This window comes from Sparus aurata, chromosome 12 (assembly GCF_900880675.1).
Source record: "Sparus aurata chromosome 12, fSpaAur1.1, whole genome shotgun sequence".
NCBI classification, from domain to species: Eukaryota; Metazoa; Chordata; class Actinopteri; order Spariformes; family Sparidae; genus Sparus; species Sparus aurata.
This window is the reverse complement of record NC_044198.1, coordinates 73,413-92,974: the sequence shown is the minus strand read 5'-3', so window position 1 is coordinate 92,974 and position 19,562 is coordinate 73,413. Positions and strand designations below refer to the sequence as shown.

The 19,562-nt window shown below is 40.2% G+C and overlaps 1 protein-coding gene across 1 annotated transcript in view; it reads right to left on the bottom strand.

The window, feature by feature from the left end:
* The window catches only part of ror2 (receptor tyrosine kinase-like orphan receptor 2), a 66,254-nt gene that overhangs the window by 9,199 nt on the left and 37,493 nt on the right, over positions 1–19,562 (bottom strand). Inside the window, exons 3-7 of the mRNA XM_030436746.1 lie at positions 9,376–9,663; positions 8,903–8,933; positions 5,630–5,751; positions 5,203–5,517; positions 3,867–4,121 (exon numbers count right to left, since the gene is read on the bottom strand). Of these exons, the coding sequence (XP_030292606.1) occupies positions 3,867–4,121; positions 5,203–5,517; positions 5,630–5,751; positions 8,903–8,933; positions 9,376–9,663 (1,011 nt within the window). The remainder of the gene's footprint in view (positions 1–3,866; positions 4,122–5,202; positions 5,518–5,629; positions 5,752–8,902; positions 8,934–9,375; positions 9,664–19,562) is intronic.

Genomic DNA, 19,562 nt, shown 5'->3' with positions numbered 1-19,562 from the left:
CATAACAGTGGTAAGAGAATCCATGTGATGTGATTGCAGAGCCTAGTGATCTAGTGTATAGTGAAAACAGAAGCAGTCCTAATACTGTGCCTTGAGGGACACCAGTTTCCAGAAAGCAGGCTTTGGACAAGGAGACTGACTGATCAGGGTGAAGGAGGTCGTTTTGTGAAAGATACGAAGACAGTTGGTCATAAACTGCAAGTTCCAGGGTTTTAGAGAGGAATGAAATAAGAGATACAGGTCTGTAGTTTCGGATGTCAGCTGAGTCTAGGGTAGGTTTCTTTAGGAGTGGCTTTACTGTAGCTGTCTTGAAAGGAGCTGGAATAAGGCCTGAAGTGAGGGAGGAGTTAATCAGAGTGGTGAGGAATGGCAGGATGTCATGAGAGATGTTTTGGTGAAGGGGGGAGGGAATTGGGTCAAGGGAACAGGTGGTGGCACGGTTAGACATCAAAAGTATGAGAACATCTTCAGAGGAGAGAGGGCTGAAGCAGGTAAGGCCAACGGAGGTGAAGGTTGGGGAGGTGCTTTCTGGATGGGCATTGGAGTAAATGAGGAGCTGTGAGGGAGGAAGGAAGGGGAAGGGTAGGAACATGCCAGAATGAGGATAACAGAGTGGAGGAGGCTTCCTTGGTAGACATTAACGCAAATTGATCTGAGGATGGTATTGCGGAAAGAACAGTTGAGGAAAGATTGGAGGGAGAGCAGGACTGCAGATTGTGGCGGGTGGTGATGGTGTGAGGTGTAGGGGTGAGAGAGGCAATTGACTTCAAGGGGAGAGAGAAAGTGACAGCATGATGGTCGGACACAGTGAGCAAGATAATAGAGAGTACCAAGGCACTACAGGACGTTGTGAAGACAAGGTCAAGTTGGTTCCCGGCCCGGTCAGTGGGTGGAGAGGGGGATAGTGTGAGGTCATATGTGGAGTAGAAGTCGGTGAATTCAGATGAGTGCAGCTTCTCTGGGTGGATGCTTAAGTCAACCAGAAAAATGAGTGGTGTGCCATCGTCAGGGGAGCAGCTTAGGAGGGCATCCATCCCAGGTGGTCCAGGGAAAAGACCTGGTCGGACCATGTGGGTTAGATGAGGAGTCCAGTTCCTTTTCCTCAACCTGTTTGTCTAGGGGAGTGTGAGAATGAGTAGGCAGCTGAGTTGGGGTGATCCAGTCTCCGTAAGGGCCAAGAAGTGGAGAGTCAGCAGGGAGGCATAGGCTGAAATGGTGTTAGCCTTCTTGACTGCACACTGTCAGTCCCATAGTCCCCCTTGTACTTAAAGTTTGTACTGGTGGAGAATGTTGGGTAGAAGAGATTGGCTGTGTTACAGCCTTGAGAATTGGGTCTATGGTGAAATCTTCTCTGGTTTGATCTTCTGACTGGGATTGGGTAGGACTCATGGCTGTGACCAATGGTGCACAGTGAGTTACTTGCGCCCCCTCGATGGACTCCTGCAGAGAGACTCCCTCAGTCTTTGTTCGACAGTCTTTGTTCAGCTGTCCTAGCACTGCAGCTGATGCTGTAGTGACTAGCCTATATGTGCTAGATTTACCTCATGCTGGCTTGGCTCTGCCCTGCAATCAAGCCTATTTGACACAGCTGACTTGGCCGAACCTGCCTGATAATACTCAGCTTCAACAATTTCACTGTTCATCTAGATAAGAATAAATATTTCAGCTAAACTTCCTCACTGAATGCCTAAACACTGGATCTGCAATTTCTGCTTACTCAGCAGCAGTAGTTTCACAGCTTCTACTCCCTGGACAAAATGTAACCAAACAGGAGAGAACTAGTAGTAGTCTGTATAATATCTCTAATTATATTTCCCTCAATCCAGGAACTACACCTCAATTTCACCAAAACTGTCCATTATTGTTCATTATGTACTTAAATGTTAGCTTGCTTCATTGTAAACCACCCACATTTAAAACGAATCAGCATCTTTGATATGAATTCTGAGTAAGTCAATTTGCTGATGATTCAGTCATTTTAAAAGAAATCCTTTGTTGGAAAAGCTCTGGATGAAATTTTAATTTTTTCCTTGAAAGCATCTGGTCTGGATATAAGTCTGAAAGAAAAAAGTTGAATTGATCCCTCTCTATTTACTATAGCTAATACTCAAACCACTCTTGTAATAACTGAAATAATATCTAGGTATAACAATATCTAAAGAGATGAACAAAAGAGAACTAATTAATATAGAAGAGAATATGGATAGAATGGATAAATCTCTTGGCTCACTGGCTCATTTATGTGGCCCGCAAGAACTTATAAGCTACATAATTGCCTTAAAATACACTGCTTAACAGTGTACAGTGATCATAAACTACATCACCCACAATCCATGACGATTTTGTGACCTACGAAATGCCGCTAGATCGCAGTGTTTCCATATCGGCTTTTCTAACAAGTGATGGAGTTGAATAAGATATACAAATAGTCACAACATGTCCAAGAAGAGAAAAACTAATGCAGAGGGAAGGCAATTTAATTAAAGTTGGGAAAGCGAATACATGCTTGTGATTCAAGGAGAAAAAACGGTATGTCTTCTGTGTTATGTGGCAGTGTCGGTGATGAAGAAGTACAATTTAGGTCAGCATTCTGACATCACACACGGAGCATGTACAGTATGCCAAAGAAAATAAACATAAGATTGTCCGAATATTAAGAGGCAGACTGAAATTGCAGCAGAATGTGTTCACAAAAGCTACAGCCAAAAATAATGCAGCAGTGAAAGATAGCTTAATTGTGGCTGAGGAAACTGGCCCTCTGCAAGGCTGTCTGCAGCTATTTGTTTTAGGAAAATGCCACACGTCCCACATGTTTTAGCAGCTCACAATTATTTGTTGTACCCACTCAACTGTGACAAAAAAGTTTTGGACAAAGTTCACGTGATAACTTCTGCTTGATCATATTTGTCTTTATTATTTACTTGATCTTTGATGGAGAAATGTGGGTTTTTTAACCTGATAAATTAAAGGGATTTATGTTATAATAACAGAGCAATGTGCTTACATATATTTTAACATTTATCTAAATGCTTGTACAATAGTACAACAGTTATTTGTTACATTATGTTAAGGAGTAGTTACATTGATACAGTTTTACCGTTACAAACGGCCCTTTGAGGGCAACTAGAATGCTGATGTGGCCCGTGGTGAAAAATTAGTTTTACACCCTGCTCTATATGGTTCCATATACCAAGATGCTTATTACAGAAAACTGGGGGGTTTGAATTTCTGATGAGCTGTGACTGGGAGATACCTATCATAGCTATCAAATGTCCATAGACAAATTATATTCAACCCCAACTTGAAACCACATGCTGCCATCTTGTGGAACAATAGGATGATTACAATCAATAAGAAGTCTTTGTTCAAACAAGAGTGGTACAAAAAAAAGATTTTTTGTTTTGATTTGATGGATGAACATGACCAGTTCATACAGTTCAGTTGACCTATTGAACAGTTTAATGTTACTGGCTCTTATAGGGAATTCTATCACATTAGTAAAGCTATTCAAGCTCCGTTAAAACGCATGATACAAAATATGCTGAAACTGATGTTTCAAACCTCTAGAACTGAAAATAGCCAGTAGCTCCCAAAATAAAATAAATGCACTTTAAAATGTTTAACTCTGTCTACCCAGCTGCTGAATTGTTGCATGAGGTTTGATTTTGAAGTAGAACTATATCTATCTATCTATCTATCTATCTATCTATCTATCTATCTATCTATCTATACCTGCAATTGAAAGTGTCATACAGTGATGTCTAGAATATAACCTTTATCAAAAGATTCTTTATCTTAAAACAGCCTGACAATGTTAACAATCCAACTAAGTATTACAAGTCCAGTTATTGCATTATGGTACTTACTACAGGGCTGGATATCACACAGGTCCACCCTAACACGAGAATCCAGGGTAAAGCACCAGGGTGCCTGCATCTGTCCTCCTGGGTTACGGCAGAAGTTGTGACTTCCCCAGAGCTCCGGGTATTCCTGGGACAGATGGTGACTGTGAGGGTACTGAGCACTCCATGGCTGGCAGTGATGACCAGATTTAGTGATGCTGACTGTGCCTCTGTAGTCAAATCCACTTCCATTGTAGCAGCTCTGGTCTGAGGGGGAATCTGTAGAGCAGACAGAGAATCAGTGTGGATGATCCTACACGCTGTAACAAGTGTGGCTTGCATTTTGTGGGTTTGCAAAATGATTTCATATCGAGACCTTGTCTTTATTTCGCTTGTTTTGTGACTGACACATCTGGGATAACCCTTTTATGTGCAACTTGCTAATTCACGATCACAAATTTTAAGGGGCCTGTTCCAATGTCATTCATATTCTGTACTGCTTTTTTATATTTCACATTTTGGCAAAAGTTATATATAAAAAAGATGTATATAAAAAAGATATATAGCTATAACAAAGCTATATAATATGTCAATTACTGCTTTGGATGAAATACGTCATATATATCAAAAGAAATTTCACATTTCACATATTTCACAATATTATTGTGAAATATGTGAAATGTGAAATTTCTAATAATGAGTTGAGAAGACCAAATCAGTCTGCATGTCTGTGTTAAGAACAGAGCTGGAGGTTTTTTTTTTTAAATTGGAAACTTAAAGAAGAATTCCCTTGACAAATTCTTGTTAACTTAGAAAAATAGAAAGCATCTTGATTGGAAAACATTACGGCTCTACAGCAGGTGATTGAACTGACCCAAAATATCATTGTACCCATCTCCCATCTGTGATAGCTGTGAAGTGAGATATCTGCACATAGTCCAAAAGTCAAACAAAGACAACATCCACCGCAAGCACAGTTTATTCAGTCTGCTGCTGTCTTGCAAAGGATACAGCAGTTTCCATTGCCATACCACCAAACTACAGAGGAGCTTCTTAGGCGAAGAAACTGCAACTCATCTAGCATAATTTTTTTTTTATTTTGTAGCAAATAGGACTAAAAATTGCATTTCATTGTGCAACCCTGTTGTGGAATGGAAAAATAGATTAACTGCAAACTTTGAGTCAGGATTTAGTTAGTCTCGCTTAGCAGAGACGAGGCAAGTAACAAAGGGTTGTGTGGTGATCACAAACATACAAACAAGAGATTAATATTTATCTGAACATTTCATTGTCGAAAAGAAAGCAGTTTGATGTAATTATTTTGAATTTTTAATGTGTGCATGCCATAGCATGAACCTACATGGACCCAGATTTTCTGGTGGAACACCTATCCTCATACAAGAAGCAGCATCAGGTGTGCCTGGCCGTGGCAGCAGGTGGCAGCTGGGGAGCTCCAGCTGCATAAGGATCATGGGATTGGATCGGGCAATGGTGTACTCCGCATGGCACAGATCATTCTCCAGGGCCTCGCACTCATCTCGACAGAGCTGACGCCGCCGTGGGCCCCGAGACCCATCATCACACAGAGGGAACACATGATGGCAAAAAGAAGGGATGGCAAACCTTGAGCACTGATCTGATAGGTGGGTGGAGGTGCCAATCATTGTGAAGGCAGCTTGGAGGGAGTAAAAAAGAGATACACGTTTGAACTGTTTCCCACATTTTTATAATCTGACATCTTTTGTGGATGAGGTCAGCTAATTAAGAGTGCCAATGGATTTTCTTACCAGTGATGCGGTTTTCACTCTCTCCCTGCATCTGCAGAGACTCAACATAGATGCTCTGGTTGCCAATGAAGCGGGCACAGGCGATGCCGCGGTATGGTTGGCAGAAACCTTTTTCAGGCAACCTTAAAAGGAAAACAAACTATGCTTTAGATACAACTGTTTAACAGCTGTGTGCTTTATTGTCATTAATAACAGGGTTTCTTAACCAAATGAAAGTTTGTAACTCCCTCATGCTACACAGACATGTGACACATATACAGTTATTTATCTACGTATATACAAAACATGTTTACACCAAGCAAATGCACTACTCAAAATTAGTTAGGGATATAACTAACTTTGAATAGTGTAATTCTGACTTGCATTTTTTTGAATTAGTGATGGAGGGAATGTTAACAGCAGCAACAAGATGTTGATGATGACAAGGTTGCCCTATTTAATAAAAGTTTAACATCCATCAACTCTGACTTCTCCCCATCTTGCTATAGTCCTTCACTCTGTCGGCTCCACAGACAGTCTGCCATTTCACACTCCCTTAGCTCACTTCACACAACAAAAAAAGTCATAAAATTGACTGAGGAGTTTAAACTGGACCTCCAGAGATGGAGTGCGTAACCCCTTTCGCTTGTGGGTCAAAACGAAACAGTTAAATTAAATGTATTATCTCAAATCTAATTTCATTTAAAGACTCTTCCTCTTTTTCTTCCTAAATCCTCCTTTTCACTTAATGCCACTATACTCTCTTACATCTGGGCGGGCAAGCCCTTAAGGGTCTAAAAAACAATTCTCCAAAGGCCCAAGCAGAAGGGAAGCTTTACCTTACTCCTCTCTCCTTGCACTACTTTTTGCTCCCCTCTCATTACACCAACAATCCAGTTGTACTTTCTTCCTTAAAAATCTAGAGACATTTTGGATTAAAATCTCTTTCTGTTCTTTCCCATATTTGCAATAATCTCCTATTGTTACATTCTTTTCTGGATTCAGCATTTACAACATGGAAGGAGATAGGTCTGGTCTCTTTCTGTGTCTTTTATTTTGATGGGACATTTAGAAATTTTTGGAAACCTTGTCACCAAATGTGGCATTACAAACCAACATCTATCTAGATAGTTTCAACTGTGCAACTTTGCAAGAACTCACTTTACACCTCTCCCTGAACTGCCTGATAACTCTGTCAGAGATTATAATTTATTCCCTAAAATCACAAAACAATATTTAATCAATTTATAATATTATTCTTTCTTCACAATCGTCTGGCTAAAGGACACATTGGAAAAAAGATCTGGCACTCTAGCTGCACAAAGAAAATGCTGAAACACATTGTTCAGAATCAACTCTACTTGCACATGTGCTTGTGTGAGCCTTATTCAGTTTAAAGTGGTGTATAGGACCCACTATATTAGAGGCTGGCTGAATTTTTTTTTTTCCTGTTCCAGGAAATTCCTGTATCAAGTACAACATGCTGTATATTGTATCATTGAAAGAGCCCTACACCCCCAGGCACATCCTCCTGGTTAAACTTCACTCACCTTACTCCACAAAAATCAAGCATCAAGTCTGTGGATCCCTGAAAACATTTAATCAAACTTGGGTTCCCCTTAACTCTCTAACTTTGATAGACACTAAACTTGATCAGTCCGAAGCTCAGTTCTATTAAACATGCTGCTGGTCACTTGTGTCTATGTGTGTACACTGTGAATGAGAGCCAAACTCAAGCCAAGGGGCTATATGGTTTATTTAATAAAAAAAAAAAAGGATGAGGGTCAACCCACCTTTTCATTGTTTTATATATCTGCAATGTTCTCTATGTTCTGACTACTTTAATACAACTCTCACCTGTTTCTAATTCTAATATATAAACATTTACAAAGGACACGTATGACCCCAAAGCGATATTGAGACACAGTAAAGCAACCTGATATTTTGTCTTTTCTTAGTTACTGTTCAGGAAAATGTAAATAAAGTTATTGTACCCTCCCCAATGTCCCCCATAAAAGATTTGCTCTGGAGAAAGCACATTAGAGGGGTCATACTGTTGGCTGGTGTGATCTCTGATAGAGGCTCTCATAAACAGTTGGTCTGACTGAGGACATGAGTCAGCATTCTTTGGAGCTCAGAGCAGGCCTTTCCAAACCAGAGGCTAATGTATGACTTCTGGTTGAGGAATCTATTCCAAGTCCTAGTGAGTCAAAGGCACACAAGGCAGAGAGAAGAAAAGCTGCTACCCTTGTGGTTTGGTTACATCAATTACTCCATCAAAGCACAAGCTCTTTGCCATTACTAATAGTCAGTCAAAGAAATGAAGATATCAATGTTGGCTGACATATTTTTGCATGCCCATTAGAGCTTTGGGTGAGCACTTCTGTATAAATTTGCAATACTATCCTTCTGATGATATTTATTAACCATAGCCCTTTTCAACTCACAGCCACCTTCAGCATGCTAGCTTCCAGCCATCACTCGAGGCTGCAAGCCTCTTGTTTTCACCCCAGATTGCTAGCCTTTAGCCTTTAGCCTCCACCCTGGCCTACCAGCCTCCAGCCTTAACTCTGGCCTGTGCACCTCCAGCCCTTACTCCGACCTCCAGCTATCAGCCTGGTTGAGTCTGGTTGACTTCCACCATTTCCCCCTTCCCACAGCTACATATAAACGATTTTTTACCTCAGTCCCATCAGCTAGGAAAAGAAATGTCCACTTTGTTCACTCTGCTAATGCTTGTAATCTGAGTCTTATTCCCTGTTACATAAAGTCTGTGTTAGAGCCTATAAAGAAGGTACTGACTTATTCCTGAGTCTCAATGTGAGCCACCTACTCCTCTGATGGTCCCCACTTGTTCACTTAAGAAATCCCTTGTCGGTCCCGGCATCCTCACCATCATTAATAGCTTTTTTTCCACTAGTCCCATTCCTTCATCCCTCACACATGTCATGGTTCAGATCCTTGTGAAAAAAAAACAAAAACAAACTGACCCTGAAAGATTCAAATTACCCAATTACAAATTCGTCCAGCTGTCTCACTTTGAAAAAAACGTTTCAGTCAGGTTTCAAGTCAACACACAGCACAGTACAAGCTTTTCTGAAAGACCTGCTCGACTCAAGAAACTGTGCCATCCCCTTCTTCTCTATCCACTTGCTCCCTATGGTGCCAATGAAACTTACTCTCTATCTATCTCTACCTTAATTTAGAATCTTTTTCTGTTGTTGTATGACATTTATTCACGTTTTATTCACACACTATGACAAACACTCTAATTTATAGAAGAAGTTGACTTACAGCTCATCTGGGCCATGTGTGGGCATCTGTCCTGTAAAATCCCAAACAAAAAGCATAAATATAACATTCCAGGCACATAAATAACATAAAAAGTTATGTGTAAGTTATGTATTTAGCTGTATTACTCTAAATGCACCATGGACCACTATGGATGTTTGGTTACTTACCAAAAGCCCCTTAATATACTAGATCTTAAAGTTGTTCTGGTGTAAGAAACACTGAAGAGTTGTGAATGTAATCATCAGTCAAAGCAAAAAGCAAGCTCTCTTCAAAACCTACTAATTTCATTGAGACTTTGCACAAACAAATGTTGATTTAAAAAACGAAAAACAAAACAGGCAATCATAAAAGGAGTGTTTTACTCCATATATCTAACAGTGTATACAAATTCACTTAAACCGTAACATTCAACATTTAGTCCATATAGTTAGGGTCTAAAAAACTAGAAATATAAATATAAATGTGAACTTCACCTAGTTTGACATACAGGACACCTGTGGCTGAGATGACCTTGAGCGAGTTGGATGCGACACACTGATAATAGCCGGTGTCTGTAGTGTCAAGGTCCTGGATGCGGAGCTTGGATCCTGCCTCTGTTTTGCGGATGATTATCCGTCCCTGCTCCTGGACAACTGGGACGTCGTTCTTCAACCAGCGGATGGAAGGTCGTGGGTTGCCTGACACTTTGCAGTGCAGTGTGGCTGTCTGACCCTGGAAGTGGGTGATGTTGTTGACTGGCTCCAGGAACTCAAGAAAATAACCTAGAGGGGATTGTACGAAGTCTAGTTAAAGGTTAAGGAAGCAGAAGAAATCAATATATGTTTATACAAGAAACACACCTTTCTTAATCAAACCATTTTAAAATCATCTCAATGCAATCACTTATCCTCAGTTCATTATAACACGAAACAAAGAGTTCTAATATAAAAAAAAGTAAATTTCTCCATAACTTCACATTACAGACCAGGAAGGACGGAGGAAGAACACCCAAAACACATCATGAGATTAACGTATATGCCAATGATATATTGCTGTTTTTACAGAACCTTTACTCATCATAACTAGAAACAATTAAATTTATAAGCATACTAAAATCTACACGAATTTCCTTGCAGGAGTCATTCCAAAAGGATCAATAAAGAGAAGTCTAAGTCTAAGTCTAATTAATAAATGTGATTACTCCATTACCTGGAAATAATCATCGATCCTTCCATTTCATCATAGCAGTTGGGATGTGGCAGCCCATACACAACTTATCCCATTATGCACAGTCACATGGCATTAATAATTCACCCAGGCTATCTGAAGCCCTTGTTACTCAGAGATTCTGCATTATTGCCACCATGAAGGCTCGCCTTTATGCCGCCTTTGTTTGTTCACAAACCATAACGTTAAGATCTGTGTGTGTTTGTTTTAATGCGTTTCCCCCGTTTCCATCTGTAAATATAAACATGTACCCGCCCACTGTTTACAATCATATGGCTGCTGTGTTGTGGAGATCCTGACCTGAAAGTTATGTTTATTGCTCTAAATTCCATCATGTAATTGCCATCAGAAAATAGTGGACCCTGTCTGGCTCTCACTTGCGAGGAGGGATGCTATTTTCCTGGGTTCACTGAAGTCTCGGTCTGGAGGGCAGACCATTGCGGTGATATTTTTCTCCACAAGTTGCGGAACGAAACTGTCACCCCATTCCGCCTTTGTAACTTTCACATAGATGGAGATGCAGAATATCAGTGCAAGACTCCCACCTTGAAGATGTACTGTAAATGGGGCTAGAGTTGGTCAGCCTCAACTTCACCCCACTTCTTGAAGGAGTCATATTATACCCTATTTCTACAAGTTAACCTAGTTCCCTGGTGTCCTAATGAAATGTCTGTGACATGCTTTGGTCAAAATACCATAAGGATGAAGCACTATAGCAGTTCAACCCTGCCAAACACCCTGCCAAAACAGCCCTGTTCAGAACAGTCAGTTTTGAGTGCCTGTCTCTTTAAGTGCAAATGAGACACAGGTAATCCACCCACCCCAAAATGTCCCCTTTAAAATAATTACTGATAACATCCTCTGTGGGATTAACCGTTCACTCTCCATCATAGGCAGAACAGCGACCATTAGAATGACTCCTAAAATAAATGAACTCTTCACAATGACCCCAACCCACCTTGGTTTACCTCTGGATTAAGTCATCTCTAAATCTGACCAGAAAAACAAGACACCAAGAATTAAATTGCAACCTTGAGTCATCATTACTTTTTAGCAAATCAACTTTAATACATATTCAAATGAGTCCACCCAAACCAATCAGATAACACTTGGTTAAATATAAAACCTTCTAAACTTAACCCATATCAGGAATTATCCTGATCTTCCAACCAACCCAAAACTATTTTGGTATCAGGAACAATTAACAGTTCAATTTGGCCATCAAAAATAATTAATGATTATCAAGGAGAAATGATTAATTATGATAAATAATAAATATCTAATTTACATCAGATCGCCCCAGATAAAGAAGGGAAAAGATGGCCAATTCAATGATTCAGTCTCATAAAAGGTACGCAACTGTCGGTTTGCAACTCTGAGTAATAATTAATTTAAAACTGTGTAAAAACTACAACCAAAATTAACATAACAGCTAATAATGGTTGAAGGATTTCGGAGTCTTTGACAGATTAGAGGTTGCACCATGTCAAATAGGTTCAAATGTCTTTAACACAAACAAAAAAACCCACACAATTTAACTAACGTGTGTGTGTGTGTGTGTGTGTGTGTGTGTGTGTGTGTGTGTGTGTGTGTGTGTGTGACACAAATGGTAGCTCAAAACTGGGTCTCTTGGGAGTCCTCATACCTCGGTCTGATTTGACCTTCCAGACACAGATGTCTTTATACTGCAGTCACTTGAGACACATGCACTGCATTGAGGCGATCTCCATTTCACTTATAGGGAGACTACCTGGACCAATTGGCTGGACCTCTGTTGAATTAAGTCAGTCACTTTAAGCGAAATTAATATTTATGCAATCACTAATTAAATAAAAAGAAAAACAAAAAAGAAAAAACTCTCAATTAATTAAAAAAGATTATATTTTTGCCGGATGCCAAAGCACAGTGAACCATTCAGGCAAGGCACGGAGCAGACAGTAGTCAGATACCGAAACAACAATCAAACACTAAATTTTCTTCTGTCTCATGGCTGCTTTCAGTATCTTTTTACCAGGTCTTTAAAATTCAAACATTTTATGACATTTGCTCCGAGTGCTGAGGACCGATTCTGTTAATTTTGCCTCCCTGATGTACTTTCCATTACTGGGTCAGAAGTTGAGGCGTCATCCACCGTCTTCTTGGTCCTGATTTTTGTTAAGTTGTTTAACCTGGGCAAAGTTATTGTGACATGTCAACAGCATGCCATAACCATAAGTAATCCAACTACAGCAATAACTGTTGCTGTGCCAAACTGAATTTCTCCAACTGGGGTACATCTATCTTATCTTATCTTAATTACAAGGACCAACCAAAAATAATGTAATACTTGGGTCTCAAATTCAGTCTTGATCTTCAGTCAGTCAAAGTAACAGATTTTTACAGTACTCTGCGACAATCCCTTGCAGTTTTCCAGAATACTGTATAATGACATATATAACAGAAAACAGTTGGGGATGCAGAAGTACTGATAAAAACACACACACATACAGAAAGATATACACACAGACACAGATACACACTACCCCCGTCCTCTAGCTCCTAGTAATAGATGGAGTAGTTTACGCAATGGAAAAACAGAAATATGTGCCCAGCTTCCTATCCTCGCCACAGCAGAGCTCTCCACAGAGCAGGCTTCAGATTAGTGATGTCACCACATAGCTCTTTAATTATAACATCTTGATTTCATCTAGGGATGTACTGGAACTCTGTGTGTATATGTGTGTGTGTGTGTGTGTGTGTGTGTGTGTGTGAGGTGTGTGTGTGTGTATTGTGTGTCATTTGTAATCAAAAAAAGCAAAATAGTTGTATCTTGACTAATGGACTTTTGGACCCCGTTGTAGTTATTAATAAAATGTATTTTTTAAATGGTGCACATGATAGCAAATAAAATATATAAATAAGATAGATATTTGTTTTGCCTCTATGTCTCCATGAGGCGGGGGAGGTCCTGTGGTCTGTCTGGCAACACAGATTGCTTGACATCTCACATATTCTTCATACGTGTTTACAATCAACATGTTATCAACCCCCCCCGACCCCCCCTCCCAACCCTAACCGGGGCGGAGCTGGTATGTAACGCTGTTACTGTGATGATACATGACACTTAAATATTGAATCTGTGTCTATAATAACTACACCCTGACATGTAAATATGACATCTGTCTTGTTTCATTTAATTTAACTTGGACAACTGACTGCATAATATATGAATCAGAAACAGAAATGCTTTACAGCAGCTCCCATTCAAAGTCAAGAATATGCAGAATAAAAATGATAATAATAATAAAAAACTATATATATGCTGCATATTTATAATAGAAGTCTACTGCAACTGTACTTTTTTTTTACCATTAAATGTTATTTTATACTTATCTTGATCTGCAGTCTTTGTTAATTTTTTGTCATGATTGCTATTATTAGTCCTTAGATTATTAAAAATCACAGTTACATGTCAGGATGTGGTCATTATAGACAGATTCAATATTTAACTGTCATGTGTCATCACAGTAACAACGTTACATACATTAGCAGCTGTAAACACATAAAAACATTATAAAACACATCATGTGGTCCCCTTTAAGCGCCGGGTGCAGGTGTATATTTTGGTAAATAACCGCCGGTTCCAAATTAATGCCGAGTCTAATTTATTTTTTTTTTAAAAAAACATCAAGGAAGAAGACGTGACCACTGACACTGCACGATTTTTTTCTTCGCCTTTTTATCGTGCTTGCTTTCTGTCAGTCATCACACTGATGATCGCTATGACTCCGGTGCAGCAAACTTTCTCTCTTAAAATATGCAGAGGAAAACTCGAGAGAAGCAGCCGCTAGATGTTTCTCTGTCGACCCCAAGAGAGGGAGAGATTGGCGAAAAAATAAAACAGAGTTTCAGCGTCTGTCCGAGGAGGACAGCAACAGGGCCAGGCTGCCTGCTGGAGGGAGGAAGGAGGCTGGCGAGGCGCTTCAGATAAACATGCGGGAATGAGTTATCAGCAAACGGGCACGCCACGAGAGAGTGTCCCGAAAAATGATCAGGGCAATGAAGAAACAAATGTACGCCACCGTGAGTGACAGCAGAGATGAGGAGTTTGCAGCGAGTGCTGGTTGGCTGAATCGTTTCCACCGCAACAACCTCACTGGCAGAAGACAACTATTGCCCAGAAGGATGCCAGAGATTTCACAGAGAAGCTGGAGTTTGTGACATTTTCATCCCGGATTTTTGTGAGAAGGGAATTAAACGCCTGTCCCAAATAAACACCTGGGCCCGTATTCACAAAGACTTTTATCTTAATGCTAGGAGTACTCCTAAATCGGACTAAAAGTTTTTATGTAGGAGTCATTTCTTAAAAGTAATTCACAAAGCCGCTGAGACCTACTTTTAGTTATGAAAACAGTGAACTCCTAAACTAGAAGTAACTCTCTGTTGCTATGGATGACGTCATTTTATAAGGACGCACTTGGAAGCAGTGACAACAGTGATTGGCTGTTGAGTGACAGGGCAGCCCATTGAAAAGTCATTTAGGCTACGCAATGCATGAAGTGAAAATAAGGAAGTTGCCTACAAGCCCATGACAAAGCCTATGAAAAGATATTGGATGAAGAAATGTGTTAATGATGAGAATTAAGTACCCCCCCCCCCCCCCCCCCCCCCCCCAACAAAAACGGTTCGGACAAAAATTACAAATTAGAAGATTGCGATGAAAAACGTGAATTGCCAATAAAAGTGGCATTGGCTCGAAAAGCTGCGCCAAACCACTCTCCATTAAAATTCGGGAATCGTGTGTTGATCCGGGCCATTTCGCAACAATGTCCAGTATATTGTAACATGCGTTACAATATACTGATGGAATGCAACTTTTTCCCCTCTCCCTCTCACTTTTTCCAATTGACAAAAGCCCTAATCGCACGGGACTAGTATAACCTGGGGACCTCCAGTAATTTGTAATAATTGCGGAGGTCGTCTGTGATCTTAATCCCTTGTGAATCCGCCATGTCCATAATTTGTAAAGTAAAAATTCCACCGCAAATTACCTACCATATTTCACCAAACACAGAGGTTATGTGATAATATCAGTCCCGTGCGAATCGGCATCTCTGTGATTTGGGGTTGTTTTTTGTTTCTCTTAAGGTTTTTTTGTGTTTTCCACACCTTTTTTCTGCCTTTTTCCCGGTCGAGAATTATGGAGGCTGCGTTAGGAATTATAAATAAAAGTTCTGACAGCATTTTGGGTGCAAATTCAGGAGGCTCATCAGAAGAGCGAAACTTCGAAAGATGATTAGATGGATTACATGCATGGCAGCATGCGGTAAGGAACATTTTTCTATCTTTCAACAGGCTCACCAGTTATTATATTAAAAATATCCATATCTAACAGTTGTGCTGCCCCAGCAATGTGGGGGATAATGTCAGTAAATTAGAGTTAAAACACAGACTTTGCTTATCCTGTGCGAATGCGCCGCACGAAACACGGATGTGGTGGGATCATTTCTAAATCACTTGAGGTCCCCAGGTAATACTAGTCCCGTGCGAAGAGCTGCATTTTCCCCGTAGCCAAATACCGGTGTGTTGCCAAACATTTTAACTCTGGCGTTATTGGATTGTTTTGGTTGGTTGGGAACGTTATTGCGTCCCTCACCAACTCAACCACAACTTCAGTCCCTTTGCGGTCCATCCTACATCGTTTTAATAATTCCCTGTCATTTAGCGTCTCCAAAACATTCAGCTGTGACCAGGTCTTAGCGAGTTAGGAGTCCTCTGGACAACTTCTAAGGTCTCCCAGACTTAGGTGCTACTTTTAGGCTTAAAATGTTTTGTGAATAACTCTTATTTTCAAAAATTAGGAGTCCTTAAGTTACGACGGACACGCCCATTATTTTTAGGAGTTGTTCCTAAATTCGCCTGTTAGGAGCTACTTTTAGCCTTAAGATTCTTTGTGAATATGGGCCCTGGGCCCGTATTCACAAAGACTTTTATCTTAACGTTAGGAGTACTTCTAAATCGGACTAAAAGTTTTTATGTAGGAGTCGTTTCTTAAAAGTAATTCACAAAGCCGCTGAGACCTACTTTTAGTTATGAAAACAGTGAACTCCTAAACTAGAAGTAACTCTCTGTTGCTATGGATGACGTCATTTTATAAGGACGCACTTAGAAGCGGTGACAACGGTGATTGGCTGTTGAGTGACAGGGCAGCCCATTGAAAAGTCATTTAGGCTACGCAATGCATGAAGTGAAAATAAGGAAGTTGCCTGCAAGCCCATGACAAAGCCTATGGAAAGATATTGGATAAAGAAATGTGTTTATGATGAGAATTAAGTCCCCCCCCCCCCCCCCCCAACAACAAAAACGCTTCGGACAAAAACTACAAATTAGAAGATTCCGATGAAAAACGTGAATTGCCAATAAAAGCGGCATTTGCTCGAAACGCTGCGTCAAACCACTCTCCATTAAAATTCGGGAATTGTGTGTTGATCCGGGCCATTTCGCAACAATGTCCAGTATATTGTAACATGCATCAAAGACAATTTGTGTATTGATGGAATGCAACTTTTTCCGATTGACAAAAGCCCTATTCACACGGGACTAGTATAACCTGGGGACCTCCAGTAATTTCTAATAATTGCGGAGGTCGTCTGATCTTAATCCCGTGTGAATTTGCCATGTCCATAATTTGTAAAGTAAAAATTCCACCACAAATTACCTATCATATTTCACCAAACACAGAGGTCATGTGATAATATCAGTCCCGTGCGAATCAGCATCTCTGTGATTTGGGATCGTTTTTTGTTTTTCTTAAGGTTTTTTGTGTTTTCCACCTTTTTTCTGCCTTTTTCCCGGTCGAGAATTATGGAGGCTGCGTTGGGAATTACAAATGACAGTTTTGACAGCATTTTGGGTGCAAATTCAGGAGGCTCATCAGAAGAGCGAAATTTCGAAAGATGATTAGATGGATTACATGCATGGCAGCATGCGGTAAGGAACATTTTTCCATCTTTCAACAGGCTCACCAGTTATTATATTAAAAATATCCATATATAACAGTTGTGCTGCTCCAGTAAGGGCTTCGGTGCGATCGACCCGGGGATAATGTCAGTAAAACACAGACTTTGCTTATCCTGTGCGAATGCGCCGCACGAAACACGGACGTGGTGGGATAAATTCTAAATCACTTGAGGTCCCCAGGTAATACTAGTCCCGTGCGAAGAGCTGCATTTTCCCCTCAGCCAAATACCGGTGTGTATTTTAACTCTGGCGTTATTGGATTGTTTCGGTTGGTCGGGAACGTTATTGCGTCCCTCACCAACTCAACCATAACTTCAGTCCCTTCACGGTCCATCTGACATCGTTTTAATAATTCCCTGTCATTTAGCGTCTCCAAAACATTTGGCTGTGGCCAGGTCTTAGCGAGTTAGGAGTCCTCTGGACTACTTCTAAGGTCTCCCAGACTTAGGTGCTACTTTTAGGCTTAAAATGTTTTGTGAATAACTCTTATTTTCAAAAATTAGGAGTCCTAAAGTTACGACTGACACGCCCATTATTTTTAGGAGTTGCTCCTAAATTCGCCTGTTAGGAGCTACTTTTAGCCTTAAGATTCTTTGTGAATATGGGCCCTGGTCTGTTAAAACCTATTGGTGGTTAATGGTGGTCCGCCGGTCCTACCCCCCCCCCCCCCCAAAAAAAGCAGATTTGCATGATTCACGAGGGTCGCATTTTCATGTCGAAAAATACGGATTTCCGGAAAAATCCGGAAAAATCACTTGCCTGTACAATCCATCTATAAATTTACTATTACTAACTAACTCAAGACTGTCATGATATACATTTGTATATAAACTTTTGACCACGACTGTATTCAAGACATGAGACACCAGGTCAGTGCTGATTATTTGAAGGGATTGTAACAACAAGTCCTTGAGCGCAACTAACCCTATGTTTAGAGCTGAAAGTCATTTGGCTGCATTAATTGTCCAACATGATCCACCACAGGTAGGTTTCTCTCTAGTCTATATGCGTACTTCCACTGGCTCCAATGTATGTGTCGCATATCTACTCCATTGCACCTCCAGACTGCAAGACATGACTTTGTGTGACATAAAGTGCAATAACTCTGGCTTTCACAAACATATTATGCAATATTGATTTTTTTTGTATATGAAAATGTACAATCGTATTGGGTTTTCATATACATAATGTACAATAACATTTATTTTTCATATATGATGCTTGATGTGTTACCAATTTGCTCTTTATACTTGTATTTGTATTCATTTCTAATAGGTTTGTGTCTGTATGTGTGCATGTGAAATGCATAATTTTTAGGCATTGCACAGCAAATTTCATTGTGCAACTATGTGCAATGACAATAAATTCACCCTACCCTAAATTCATTCTATTCTTTTCTCTACCTATAATTACAATTACAGCAAGGATTAAATATTTGTGAATAATTACATTTAAAAGGTCTGCTGAGGTTCCTCTCTGTTCTAAAGAATAATTCTAAAATGTTAATGAAAACTGTTACTGCTCAGTGCTCAATTTGGTCCCTGAAGAACTGATGATGAACTGGTGAATACAAACAATTCTCATTTAGTGAGATTCCATTTCTCTACCCTGATACTAAACAGACTATGTTGGAGCAGTGTTCAAGGTTACCCTCCAACAATATTAAGATTGATGCTCAGAGGCCAGCAGGTCACACTCGGCATACTCACTGCATCATTTCACAACGCAAATGCCATCTGACTTGTGTGGTTTATAGTGACCATATGCCAAAACATCTACTAAAAAGCATATCTCACATGCAGGCGTATCGCAAGGACAGGATAGATGACATTAAATATTACACAAAATATATTGATTGTGACATAGGAGGTGCCAAAAACCTGTCAGACAGGTGCCAGACACTGGGATAATATTATGCCTGCTGAAAAGGCGTGCCATTAAGCCCATATGTTTTTCCGAACTGAGCCCACAGAGGTTGCTGCTGGAAAGCGAGTATTTTATTTTCTGCACACACACACACACATACACAGATGTTTCTCCTTTCAAGGACGCCACTGCCGTGGTGTTAAAGGTGCCGCTACAAGGCAGAAAAGGAGGGGGGACTTTTATTTAAACCAGCTGATTTAGCATTAGCTGCAGTGTGCACCAACAACTACTAGGTGGCGCGGTTTTGTAAAACCGTGTTCTCGGTTTCACAATCCGTGCACACGGATTATGCTTTCTTCTCATTGATCAGCACAGCACAGCTACTGACAGTCCTATCTTTCAAGTTTTGATAGTGATTGATAAACAATAAAGATGATGACAACAACTCTGTTTGATTGTATAAGAGCAAAATGCTCTATACACTGCGATGCGTCTCTGTGTGCGTAATGTGGTGTGCGGTTGACAAGTCAAGTAAAATCATTGTGATTAATGGGGTGTGGGTAGGTGAAATAATTAATCTTTGATGAGT